This window comes from Periplaneta americana, chromosome 17 (genome assembly GCF_040183065.1).
Source record: "Periplaneta americana isolate PAMFEO1 chromosome 17, P.americana_PAMFEO1_priV1, whole genome shotgun sequence".
NCBI classification, from domain to species: domain Eukaryota; kingdom Metazoa; phylum Arthropoda; class Insecta; order Blattodea; family Blattidae; genus Periplaneta; species Periplaneta americana.
The window spans coordinates 4950449-4964728 of NC_091133.1; the positions used below are offsets into that span (position 1 = coordinate 4950449).

At 38.4% G+C, this 14280-nt stretch overlaps 1 protein-coding gene across 5 annotated transcripts in view; it reads right to left on the reverse strand.

Annotated features, from left to right (window-relative positions):
• LOC138692702 (oocyte zinc finger protein XlCOF6.1-like) overlaps window positions 1–14280 on the reverse strand; it is a 224278-nt gene that overhangs the window by 129122 nt on the left and 80876 nt on the right. For 4 of the 5 annotated variants that reach the window (XM_069815836.1, XM_069815837.1, XM_069815842.1 and 1 more), the window contains one exon: window positions 3667–3764. In XM_069815836.1, coding sequence (XP_069671937.1) covers window positions 3667–3759 — 93 coding nt within the window. In that variant the 5' untranslated portion in view covers window positions 3760–3764. Of the gene's footprint in view, window positions 1–3666; window positions 3765–11633; window positions 11759–14280 lie in introns of those variants that run through there. The other variant, XM_069815838.1, reaches the window with a different exon arrangement.

The following is a 14280-nucleotide window of genomic DNA, read 5'->3' on the forward strand; positions in this document are numbered from 1 at the left end:
GTAATCGTTCATAAGTTTCTATTTCAATGGTAAACTGGATCTGTTCGTGAACTCCGTTTTTATAGTTCAGAAATTCCCTTAATGCTGGATCCCCATGTTTCCAAATCACAAATGTGTCGTCTGCACATCTGAACCAACATTCCAGTCTCCGCGTCGTGGCCTTCAGGGTCGCATCCCCAAAGAATTCCGCTCTTATCCAAAATAGGATATCAGCAAAACAATTTCACAACATTCCATTCTGGAATACAACCCATCCGTTCTTATTCAAAATAGGATATCATCAACACGATCCCATAGGTGAAATTTCGGCAATTCGACACTATACACGGCAGAGAAAACGCACTTATGTCATTGAATTCAAAGTTTTCGACCTCATGTCACTGAGATATCACCTCAACTAACCCTCTAACCTTCTCACATACGTCGATCTCATGTCACTGAGATATCACCTCTATTAACCCACTAACCTTCTCACATACGTCGACCTCATGTCACTGAGATATCACCTCAACTAACCCTCTAACCTTCTCACATACGTCGACCTCATGTCACTGAGATATCACCTCAACTAACCCACTAACCTTCTCACATACGTCGACCTCATGTCACTGAGATATCACCTCAACTAACCCTCTAACCTTCTCACATACGTCGACCTCATGTCACTGAGATATCACCTCAACTAACCCACTAACCTTCTCACATACGTCGACCTCATGTCACTGAGATATCACCTCAACTAACCCCTCTAACCTTCTCACATACGTCGACCTCATGTCACTGAGATATCACCTCAACTAACCCTCTAACCTTCTCACATACGTCGACCTCATGTCACTGAGATATCACCTCAACTAACCCACTAACCTTCTCACATACGTCGACCTAATGTCACTGAGATATCACCTCAACTAGCCCACTAACCTTCTCACATACGTCGACCTAATGTCACTGAGATATCACCTCAACTAACCCACTAATCTTCTCACATACGTCGACCTCATGTCATTGAGATATCACCTCAACTAACCCTATAACCTTCTCCCATACGTCGACCTCATGTCACTGAGATATCACCTCAACTAACCCTCTAACATTCTCACATACGTCGACCTCATGTCACTGAGATATCACCTCAACTAACCCCTCTAACCTTCTCACATACGTCGACCTCATGTCACTGAGATATCATCTCAACTAACCCTCTAACCTTCTCACATACGTCGACCTCATGTCACTGAGATATCACCTCAACTAACCCTCTAACCTACTCACATACGTCGACCTCATGTCACTGAGATATCACCTCAACTAACCCACTAACCTACTCATATACGTCGACCTCACGTCACTGAGATATCACCTCAACTAACCCACTAACCTTCTACATACGTCGACCTCACGTCACTGAGATATCACCTCAACTAACCCTCTAACCCTCTCGCATACGTCGACCTCACGTCACTGAGATATCACCTCAACTAACCCTCTAACCTTCTTACATACGTCGACCTCACGTCACTGAGATATCACCTCAACTAACCCTCTAACCTTCTCACATACGTCGACTTCATGTCACTGAGATATCACCTCAACTAACCCACTAACCTTCTCACATACGTCGACCTCAAGTCACTGAGATATCACCTCAACTAACCCTCTAACCTTCTCACATACGTCGACCTCATGTCACTGAGAAATCACCTCAACTAACTCTCTAACCTTCTCACATACGTCGCCCTCACGTCACTGAGTTATCACCTCAACTAACCCTCTAACCTTCTCACATAAGTCGACCCACGTCACTGAGATACCACCTCAACTAACCCTACAGCCTTCTCACATACGTCGCTCTCACGTCACTGAGATATCACCTCAACTAACCCACTAACCTTCTCACATACGTCGACCTCATGTCACTGTGATATCACCTCAACTAACACTCTAACCTTCTCACATACGTCGACCTCATGTCACTGAGATATCACCTCAACTAACCCACTAACCTTCTCACATACGTCGACCTCATGTCACTGTGATATCACCTCAACTAACCCTCTAACCTACTCACATACGTCGACCTCATGTCACTGAGATATCACCTCAACTAACCCACTAACCTACTCATATACGTTGACCTCATGTCACTGAGATATCACCTCAACTAACCCACTAACCTTCTACATACGTCGACCTCACGTCACTGAGATATCACCTCAACTAACCCTCTAACCTACTCACATACGTCGACCTCACGTCACTGAGATATCACCTCAACTAACCCACTAACCTTCTACATACGTCGACCTCACGTCACTGAGATATCACCTCAACTAACCCTCTAACCCTCTCGCATACGTCGACCTCACGTCACTGAGATATCACCTCAACTAACCCTCTAACCTTCTTACATACGTCGACCTCACGTCACTGAGATATCACCTCAACTAACCCACTAACATTCTCACATACGTCGACTTCATGTCACTGAGATATCACCTCAACTAACCCACTAACCTTCTCACATACGTCGACCTCATGTCACTGAGATATCACCTCAACTAACCCTCTAACCTTCTCACATACGTCGACCTCATGTCACTGAGATATCACCTCAACTAACCCACTAACATTCTCACATACGTCGACTTCATGTCACTGAGATATCACCTCAACTAACCCACTAACCTTCTCACATACGTCGACCTCATGTCACTGAGATATCACCTCAACTAACCCTCTAACCTTCTCACATACGTCGCCCTCACGTCACTGAGTTATCACCTCAACTAACCCTCTAACCTTCTCACATAAGTCGACCCACGTCACTGACATACCACCTCAACTAACCCTACAGCCTTCTCACATACGTCGCTCTCACGTCACTGAGATATCACCTCAACTAACCCACTAACCTTCTCACATACGTCGACCTCATGTCACTGTGATATCACCTCAACTAACCCACTAACCTTCTCACATACGTCGACCTCATGTGACTGAGATATCACCTCAACTAACCCTCTAACCTTCTCACATACGTCGACCTCATGTCACTGAGATATCACCTCAACTAACACTCTAACCTTCTCACATACGTCGACCTCATGTCACTGAGATATCATCTCAACTAACCCTCTAACCTTCTCACATAAGTCGACCCACGTCACTGAGATATCACCTCAACTAACCCTCTAACCTGCTCACATACGTGGACCTTGTTCAGCCCTCCGTTTCACCCCTCTTGGGCCAGCAACACATTCCATAGGGAAACAAATCACCAGTAGCACAACTGCTCACGAATTGAAGAAATAATAGAATGATTTACACACCATCCAAAGACATGCTTTACCGGTACGCCATTCAAACGTCATCAGTACCAACCACCAATAAAATTTACGCTTATACCAACTTAACCATCGGAATCCATAGCGACCTCTATATTTACCCGCAAACACAAAATGTAACCCTACTAACCGATGACGTCAATCTTATGACACCACCCCATTCCCCAATCTAGCCAACATATATTTTCATACACATACTACCGATATCCAATAGTCATATAGACCCAATGCTGTTCCTAAACAGTGTAATGCACTGCAGCCAAATAATTAGTAATATAGGAATGATACACTACACAAGGAGGTATAAAAATTATCTTACATCTGTTGAAGAATTTTCATATTCTCTAGTAGAGTCATCACATGGCTGTACTGCCAGAGGGTCGACCTCGGGTTCCATCTTGATAGCATCCATCACAACTGAAAGAACAATGTCAGAATATACCTGTTTGCTGTTAATATAGCTAATAGAAATCGTGTGTGACACAGAAAAGTAAGTAAGCAACTTTGTTTATTCTGGTGTAGTTAAGGCCATCAGGCCTTCTCTTCCACCACCAGAAATACAAATATAATAATAGAAAAAAAATCACACTATAAACAAAGTAAAGCCACACAAAAATATACACAGGTTGCAGTCACACAAACTTTAGATGAGTGATCAAGTATCGTAATTAATTATATTATAATTATATTAACCGATAGGTTTGGAAGTAAATCCCGAAAAGACAAAGTATATGATTATGTCTCGTGACCAGAATATTGTACGGAATGAAAACATAAAATTTGGAGTTTATCCTTCGAAGAGGTTGAAAAACTCAAATATCTTGGATGAACAATAACAAATATAAATGACACTCTGGACGAAATTAAACACAGAATAAATATGGGAAATGCCTGTTATTATTCACTTGAGAGGCTTTTGTCGTCTAGTCTGCTGTCAAAAAATCTGAAAGTGAGAATTTATAAAACACTTATTTTAACAGTTGTTCTTTATCGTTGTGAAACTTGGACTCTCACTTTGAGAGATGTTAATGTTATGTTTTACTTAACGACGCTCGCAACTGCAGAGGTTATATCAGCGTCGCCGGATGTGCCGGAATTTTGTCCCACAGGAGTTCTTTTACATGCCAGTAAATCTACTGACATGAGCCTGTCGCATTTAAGCACACTTAAATGCCATCGACCTGGCCCGGGTTCGAACCCGCAACCTTGGGCATAGAAGGCCAGTGCTAGACCAACTCGCCAACCAGGTCGACTCTTTGAGAGAGGAACAGAGATTAAGGATGTTTGAGAAAATAGTGCTTAGGAAAATATTTGGGGCTAAGAGGGATGAGGTTACAGGAGAATAGATTAAAGTTACACAACGCAGAACTACACGCATTGTTTTCTTCACCTGACATAATTAGGAACATTAAATCCAGACGTTTGAGATGGGCAGGGCATGTAGCACGTATGGGCGAATCGAGAAATGCATATAGAGTGTTAGTTGGTAAACCGAAGGGAAAAAGACCTATGGGGAGGCTCAGACGTGGATAGGAGGATAATATTAAAATGGATTTGAGGGAGGTGGGATATGATGATAGAGACTGGATTAATCTTGCACAGGATGGCGGGCTTATGACAGGGCGGCAATGAACCTGCGGGTTCCTTAAAAGCCATTTGTAGGTTGTAAATTAATTATATCCTAATTAACTACCTTGAGTAAAAAGCAAAATAAACACTTCTAGCAATACCTAAAAGCATTAAATAAGACAAAATATTCCAGTTTCATATTTAATTGTGATAAAGTCCGGCTAAATGCAATTCGCTATGTTGAGAATATATTGTGACAACATGTTATGCTTTTGGATTTCTAATACATAAGTGAGGATCAGGCTTACCAACAATAGACAGCAGTAAGAAACATGCTGTACTTTCTCGGTCATGAGGGTTACTGAAATCTGTCCATTTGTATTGTAATTTGGTAGGAGAAAAACTGTGTTTTCAAAATGCATGGCATTGTAATTCGGGATTACTGAAGACTACGATGCAGCCATATTAAGGTAAGCGTTCACTACATCGTATCGCACGCATCGGACGAATCGCACGGATCGGAAAAAGACTATCCTTGCTGTAATTGTTATGTAACCGCGTTCACTACATCGTATCGCACGCATCGCCTATCGGCAAATCCGTCCACATTTCTCGGATGGGCAACTTTTCCGATGCGTGCGATCATGGCCTTCTTCAATAAATCAATTTTAATTGGTCAACTGTTACTATTATGTTGTGCCATGTTCAGTGTCGCGCCAAAATGGCAGACGGAAAACTTATTTCGCGTGTAGAAAATTGCGAAGAATTATATAATTTGAGGCGTTCCCATTACAGTAATCAAGTCATTTCTTGCAAATATATTATGTAACCAATATTTCTTTCGTTTCTTTCTCTTCAATTAAGACGCATGAAGCAATTACAAATTCTTATTCGCTAACAGACGTAATTAATAGACCTAACCTCAACTCCTCTGCTTTCAGTAATGTCAGTATCATGTCATGTTTTAAACAGCTGATAGGAGAATCCGATGAGGCGATGAGGTGGAGCCGTTGCAGTGAATGCACTGCACTTAAAATATCCGTTGCGTGCGATTCGTACGAGGAGTGCGATACGATATAGTGAACGCTTATCTTTACGCTCCACTGATGAAACAAAGATGGTAATGGCTACATAATATAATAATTATACATCCAAGGCATATCAAAAGCCTCTTACTTACTTACTGGCTTTTAAGGAACCCGCAGGTTCATTGCCGCTCTCACATAAGTCCGCCATATACCAAAAGCTTCTACAAACCTAAACTAACTTGAAACGGTTTCTTGGCCTTATGAAAATTCTCAATCTATCAAAAAATGTAAAGTTCACCATCCTAATCTCGAGTAGACCCTTATATTTGCACCATTGTTTTACTCTCATGTCATGTAGGTCTACCTTCGATGTGAAGGAGTGTACTTTAATTACATATTACCAATTGGTAAATTTAAAGATACGATGGAAAAGTATGTCACTGATGACGTCACAAGGTATAGTCACAGTCTACTATATACAGTCGCGAAACTCAATATGTAGTAAAAATGCAAACATGGGTAGTTGCCCACCACTATGATCGCTACTATCGCCTCATCATCGCAGATCGCTCTCCTAGCAGCCGACAAAATATGTTACACTTTCGTTGTGTTCTTTTGGAAAAAATTAACACCTTCCTTCCATTATTGAAATATTAAATGCATAAAGTTAATTTATTATTTTAATGAATGCATATTAAATTCCACCATAAACTCGAAGATACCTGCAAGAAATAAGTTAATATAATTTTTGTTTGTGCAAAACGAACTGAAATTTACTATAATAGCTTCACTCATTCAAGATTATAGCGACAGCGATAATGAACTATGAAACCAATAAATATTAATTTGCATTTCTCTTTACAACAATAATAATGGAAATATGAATTAATGGAGTAACTTACGTGTATGCTTACGTAGTTAACAAAGTGGGATGAGGTTAAGCAATAATAATCACACCAGACTTGGAAATAAAACGTGATCTATACATTTTATGGTAACAGACTTTTTCTACGTCTCTTAGTAAAGCAACAAATAAAAATAACAACAAAATTAACAGCTATAATTAAAAACATATCCTTTGAAGAAAAAAGTAGGCCTAAGCAATAATAATCCCACCAGAATTGGAAATAAAAAGTGATCAATAAATTTCATTAAGACAAACTTAATTTTTCTACGTCTTTAGTAAAATAACACATAAAAATAATAACAAAATTAATAGCTACAATTAAAAATATATCCTCTGAAAAAAAAGTAGACCTAACCTTTATTTCTCTGGAAATTTAGCAGCCTAAGTGACAGAACTTTAACTGGTATCTAATGTCCTTTCGGTTAGACTGAAACATTTCATTGTGAAATTTAATGATATAATGTATTCTAACAGTCACAAAGAACTTCAAATTAACAGTTTTGTTTCTGCACACTTTCTGAATCTTTCGGAAATCGGGAAAAGGATAACTCTGGCCTCTTTATCTTACTGTTGCTACAATTTATAGCACTACAAACGTCTCCTCCTTGTCCCATATTATTATTCCAATTATTATATTTTAGCCATTAACATTTTCATTATAACCAATAACGAACATTTCACAAGCATTGGACAGCCTATTGTTTCTAGTTGCTAACCGCTTGGAGCGCTTTATCACGAGATTTGCAAAAAAACACCTCAAGCTTCGCGACTGTATATAGTAGACTGTGGTATAGTTATGCACCGCCATATTTTTTTCACATTCACGATAATTATATAAGATAATGTTAATGCAATTACCACCATTCTGTTTTATTCATCATCGACTTTCAGTATTCCTCGACTAGTAGGCCTATAAGCTTTTGGACATAATTTCTACTTGCTGTATCCTGGGTACACTTTGGCGATATCTCGTAAGAAGGTCGGTAATATTTGAGGAGTGTTGAAACCATAACATCGTAAATTATGGAAATAAAGATACTGAAATACATACATTTCATGTTTTTTGCTGGGCCTTCCTTTTCTTTTTATTACGTTTTTTTAGAGATTTCCAAAGTCTTTCAGTATTGTGTGTGTGAACTGTACGATCATCACTTTTCACAAATGATATCGAGTGATTAACAAAGTCATGGATGTAGCCTTGATTCTGTAAATCTTGATATGAATTCCACCCGTCTGTATATAGGCCTATCATAGTGCCTGGTAGAATGAAATGTTTTATTAATGAAACTAGTGTACTTTTGTCTCTACAATTAACCCTTATTATAAAACACTTTCCTGACGATCTTTCTATTCCCCCAAACACCCAGATATGTTGAAGTTCGTTTCTTGAGAGTCTACCCTTTTTGTATTTTCTAGTTACAATATGAGATTCGTCTACTTCTACTATTTGTCCTGGTCCACCAATAAGAGTTGAATTATTTGTCGTTATTACGTAACAAACTTCTCTACAAAAACGGAAGTAATCGCATATGGTTACTATGCTTAGGTTAGTTTCGCTGCTGGTTATTTCTAAAGTTAATCCATGAAGCAAAGAATATATTAAAACTATGTTCTGTAAAACTGAAAATTTACGATCTTCAAACCAAGTATATTTTGTGATAGCAGTCTTTTTCTTACACTTACTGCACTGTAGTTCGAAAGGAATATTCACTTTTGACGATAGTTTCCGTGTTTTTACTGTCATTTGTTTTTCACAATGGACACAATTTTTCGGTTCTTCTGATGGAAGTAAGTTATATTGCCTACAAAACTCAATACTTTGGAGCGATGATATAATATTTATTCACGTTAAAAAATGTGGTGTATTTTCTTCTGGTTGCACTGTTCCACTACCGGTACTACTCACTTCCATGCTCGAAATAATGTCTGCACTGAATAAGTACGAATTTATAATCTTTTAACATATTTAAATATACGTGTACCGCCATCTGTTGTTCTCTTTATAGACTATTATCATAGAAATATTCGGTATAGTTCTACTGATATTTGATTTCGACCACTGATTTGTAACTTGTCTTTTAAGCTTAATGGCTAAGGCGTTGGGCAAACAGTGAGTTGTAGAGGTTGATGGATCGAATTTGAGTGTCAGCAATGGTGTGTAAATAAATTGTAATATAATGTGCATGATATGTATAATTAAAGTGTAATTGTAATCATAAATGTATAAGACATGTAAAGAGGAAAAAAAAAGAAAAGGTGAAGACGAGAGAGAGAGAGAGAGAGAGAGAGATAGATAGAGGGAGAGCGAGAGAGGAGACAAAAATAATTTTAAATGAATAATTGATATTTCGGTACGTAACGTCATCAATGACATCAAATCTTTCTTTGAATTTACCTACCAGTTTATGACTATTTGAAAGACATAACTCCCACAAATGAATTCAGATTCGAAATAGTGAATGAACCAGTGACCACTAAGATACCAACTAACTTATGATAAAAAAAATCAACGTACGTAGTAAACTTAAATAAGTTTAATTCTTGCTTTGATATTAGGCCTGTAATTCAAGCTACAACTTTTTTACAAGATAGGCCTACCAGTGAGAGTAAAATACTGGCACTAAAGCAATAGATATAGCCTACCGTAATTAAACTATAATGAGAATACATTCAAGACTAAAACCTTTGTTTAGTAATAATATACAGGATGTTTAAAAAATACGGGGCATAATTTCAGGTATGTATTTCCCACATGTAGACAATCAAAATAGTTCATTACAACATGTGTCCGGAAATGCTTCATTTCCGAGTTATGGCCTTCACAACATTGAAATTCACCGGAACGTTTTTCGTTCCGCAGATCGTTGTCATTACAGATGATGTTCAAAATGTCCACCTCTTGCTTGAATACAGATCTCACATCGATGTCTCATTGACCTGCGAACACGATCCCAAACTCCAGGAGTATTGCGTATGTCCTCAGAACATGCCACAATTCGATTGCGAAGGGATTCCAAATCAGGCACTGGAGACGAATAAACCAATGATTTTAAATGGCCCCACAAGTAAAAATCGAGAAGGTTCAGATCAGGTGAGCGTGGAGGCCAAGCAATTGGGTCACCTCTACCTATCAATCGATCAGGAAACCTTCGATCCAAGTACCGGCGAGCCGTACGACTGAAGTCTGCAGGAGCGCCATCATGCAAGAAGTGAATGTGTTGACGATTGATCAGTGGACTGTCTTCTAAAACATGAGGTATGGTGTTTTCCAGGAAGTTTGTGTACGCCTGCCCCATAAGTCTGTTTACAAGTAGGCCTACATGGGGTCCAACTAATCGATCACCAATGATACAGGCCCACATGTTAAGAAGAACCGCACCTGGTGATGAGATGGAACAGTTGCACGTGGGTTTTCATACGCCCATACATGCTGATTGTGGAAATTTGTTATGCCATCTCGTGTGAACTGTGCTTCATCTGTAAATAACACTAAGGCAGGAAAGTTCGGATTTACACCACACTGCTGCAAGAACCACTGACAGAACCTAACTCGTGCAGGGTAATCTGCTGGTGACAGGGCCTGTACACGTTGCAAATGATAAGGATACAATTGATACTCTTTCAACAGTCTCCAGACAGTCATATGAGGAACACTGACTTGCAACGCTACCCTTCGTGTGCTGATAGAAGGAGTCATGTTCACAGCCTCCAGAATCTCCTCCTGTACTTCTGGAGTTGTAGATCTTTGTCGTCCCCTTCCCAAACCAGGAGAGTTAAATTTTCCATACTCGCACAGACGGTAATGGAGACGTACAAATGTCTTCCGATCTGGACATTGTCGCTGTGGGTACCTCTCCTGGTACAAACGACGAGCCAGCGCAGCATTGCCGTCCGCCTTACCGTATATGAAGTGTATCTCTGCCAGCTCTTGATTTGAATACATGTCGCACAGTCTAACGCCTACACAACACTGAATGTAACCTTCGCCTCGGAATGAACTGTCAGAGTGCCCTCTTAATGTCTCCTTTGACGGCAACGACCTGCGGAAAGAAAAACGTTCTGGTGAATTTCAATGTTGTGAAGGCAATAACTCGGAAATAAAGCATTTCCGGACACATGTTGAAATGAACTATTTTGATTGTCTACATGTGGGAAATACATACCTGAAATTATGCCCCGTATTTTTTAAACACCCTGTATAAAGTTATATCGGCCAATCTTCGATATCGCCGCACACCACACATGGGGCTGACGTCTGATTGTAGTTTCTTTCTAGATTAGAAGGGTTAGGTTAGGAGATAGCTATGTGACATTTAGCCGAAATACATGACAAGTCTAATAGGTTGGGTTGAGGGGATTATTTAAGTGAGGCAGAGGAATGTGAAAATTATTTAAGTACGTTTTCTTCACTATGTAGTTTGGTGGGGAGGGATACTGACATTTCACCGTTTTATCTTTAACATATTGATCAAACAGTTTAAGTTCTTACAGTCAATTAGGCCTACTTAACAATATTACATACATTGAACCTTTATGTTATTACATGAAGTAGTATTTACAAATTATGACAAACGTTTTCACCAATAAATTTGGCATCTTCAGGTCACATTAAAAACATATTAACATAAAATGAGCACTTAAGATATTTAACATATTGGATTACAAAATAATAGCCTTCTCACAATTAGCAAGACTGTGAATAACGGGAATCATAATTAGGTAATTGCTCAAAATAACTACACGGAAGGCATATACTGATAATATTTATGAACAAAGACTTACCTCTATAACGTACTAATATGAAAATGATTCAGACTTTACGGAATTCCTTTCGTTTTCACCATTCGGAATGTAGAACATAGAATTCCAATGCTCGTTGAACAGCTTCCACTACGATCGAGAAAGCCGTGACCACAGAAACCAATCCAAAAAATAAAACAAAGCTAAATGGACAATAATAATAATAATAATAATAATAATAATAATAATAATAATAATAATACTTACTTACAAATGATTTTTAAGGAATCCGGAGGTTCATTGCCGCCCTCACATAAGCCCGCCATCGGTCCGTATCCAGTGCAAGATTAATCAACTCTCTACCATCATATCCCACCTCCCTTAAATCTATTTTAATATTATCCTCCCGTTTACGTCTCGGCCTCCTTAATAATAATAATAATAATAATAATAATAATGACAGGGAACTTACAAAATCTGTAATATTAAGATGAACCGGTTTAATTTATTTAAATTGTATTGTACGTATAGCCTATATCAGCATCAGAATTATATGTTACAGTTTAATGTTTGGTACCGTATTATATTTCGGTTTTGGACTAATTCCTAATCCTCTTGTACTACTCGGGACAGTTATCTTTACCGGCAGATTGTTTCTAAAACAACTTGACTGTGTTACGATATCGGGAGTTCACTCAACAGCAAATATTGAGGCAATCAGTTGCTGTTCTATCACTGTGCGGAAAGGAAGTTACGTACTTCGGAATAGCGTTGCCAGCCCCGAGGCTTGATTGGTTTGCACAACAATATTGGTTCCAAATTATCGTACTTTTGATTGGAGGATCATACACTACATATAAAACATACCGATTTTGATTATTTTATCTAAACTCCCTCCACAGTGCTTTATTTAAACGATTTTCTAAAATTCTTGTAAGGAAATAATTGTTAAAAAATAAATATCAGCACATAAAATTATTTTTTAAACACTTTGTTGTCTTCGTACCTTGGGAGGATCTTCAGAAGGATCAACAATAGCAGGAACATAAGGCCAGAACCTACATCTAGCCCTTTTAAAGTTTGTTTCATGAGAACAAAACCAAACTTTATATTAAGGAATTGTTTAACATAATTTTCTACAATCAGACGTTTAAAATGATTTGAAATATGCTTTGAAATAGTAATTTGTTGAATATTATCAAAAAATGTTTTAATCGTTTGATGTTACGATATTTGTTGTCTACTTCACAGCGTTTGGGCGCACCAAAAAAATTGAGATAGAAACTTAAGATATTGCATAAATAATAACTATATCAATACACAACTTTTGCACACCCTGCTGATTTGAAATTCAACAAAAAAATTTCTCCCTATACTTTTCACTCATCAATGTATATTTAGTAGTTGCCCAAAATAGTTTTTCCATCTGTTCAGGATTGAATGAGAGTCTCCAAGCATGTCACCATTCTCATCCTTGATCACGTTTACTCTTGCCTGATATCCATTCTTAAATTCCTTATGCCCTTATATAAATCTCTAATGTTTTTATTTTTACTGTTTGTTTCTACCTTATTCAGTTTTTCCTTCATGTAATCTCTTTATTTCTAAGTGTACGATTTGCCTCCTGTCTTTGCTCTACTCGCTTGGCTACTGATAGTCTTTCTCTTAGTTATCCAATTACCAAATGATAGTCAGTGTTACAGTCTGCTCCCCTGAAGGTTCAAATGTCTACTATACTAGTATGTCTTCTTTTATCTATCAAGATGTGATCAATCCATCTGGAGAAGTCCAAGTATATTTAACCCTTCAGTACTCGCGTGGATTACAATAGTAATCCACTGATATTTAATCCTCTATTACGTCACTGCCTGCAGCACTGCGTAGTTGAGCGTCAATGCAATTTCTCGTCACAGTCTAAGTGAGGCATTACTGGTGTTTAGACGTATTTGTCGCAACCCTTTGGAAAGTTATACGAAGTTTTATAAAGTGATGCACAATTTTTCCGAGTGGATTACCATTGTAATCCACGCGAGTACTGACGTCAGTTTTTTTGTTCAGGTAAGTGAAATAGTTTTTAATATGGTTATAAGTGATGCAATGCAGTAAGTTTATGAAAAAATGTGTGACATCTTTCCATCCTCTTCGCAGTTTGCTCCAATGGGTACGGAAACTACAAACAACATTTGCAAATGGCTGGATGAAGATATGGATGATGGCATTGAAAATGAAAGTGATGATGAAAGCAACAGGGGAGATCTTTAGAATGAAGTTCACGATTCTAATTCAGAACAAGACAATGATGATGATGATGATGATGATGATGATGATGGTGATGATGAAAGACTAATGTCTATAAATGATGGAAACTGCTATACGGATAGAAAAAAGACTACAATTTGGCAGGAAGAACCAGTAGCTCAACGAGGGAGAAGACGAGCACAAAATATAGTGATTCATTTATCGAGCCCTAAAAGGGCTGCAAGAATTGCGCGGACCCACACAGAGAGTTTTGACTGCTTTATTGATCAGACAATAATCAATGTAATTGTAAGGGTACTAATATTTGTATTGAAAAAGTGAAGCGTAATTACAGACGTGACAGAGATTGCAAATTAACAAATGACGTAGAAATTGAGGCACTCTTGGGTATTTTGTATTTTGCTGGCGCCTTGAAATCGGGAAGACTGAA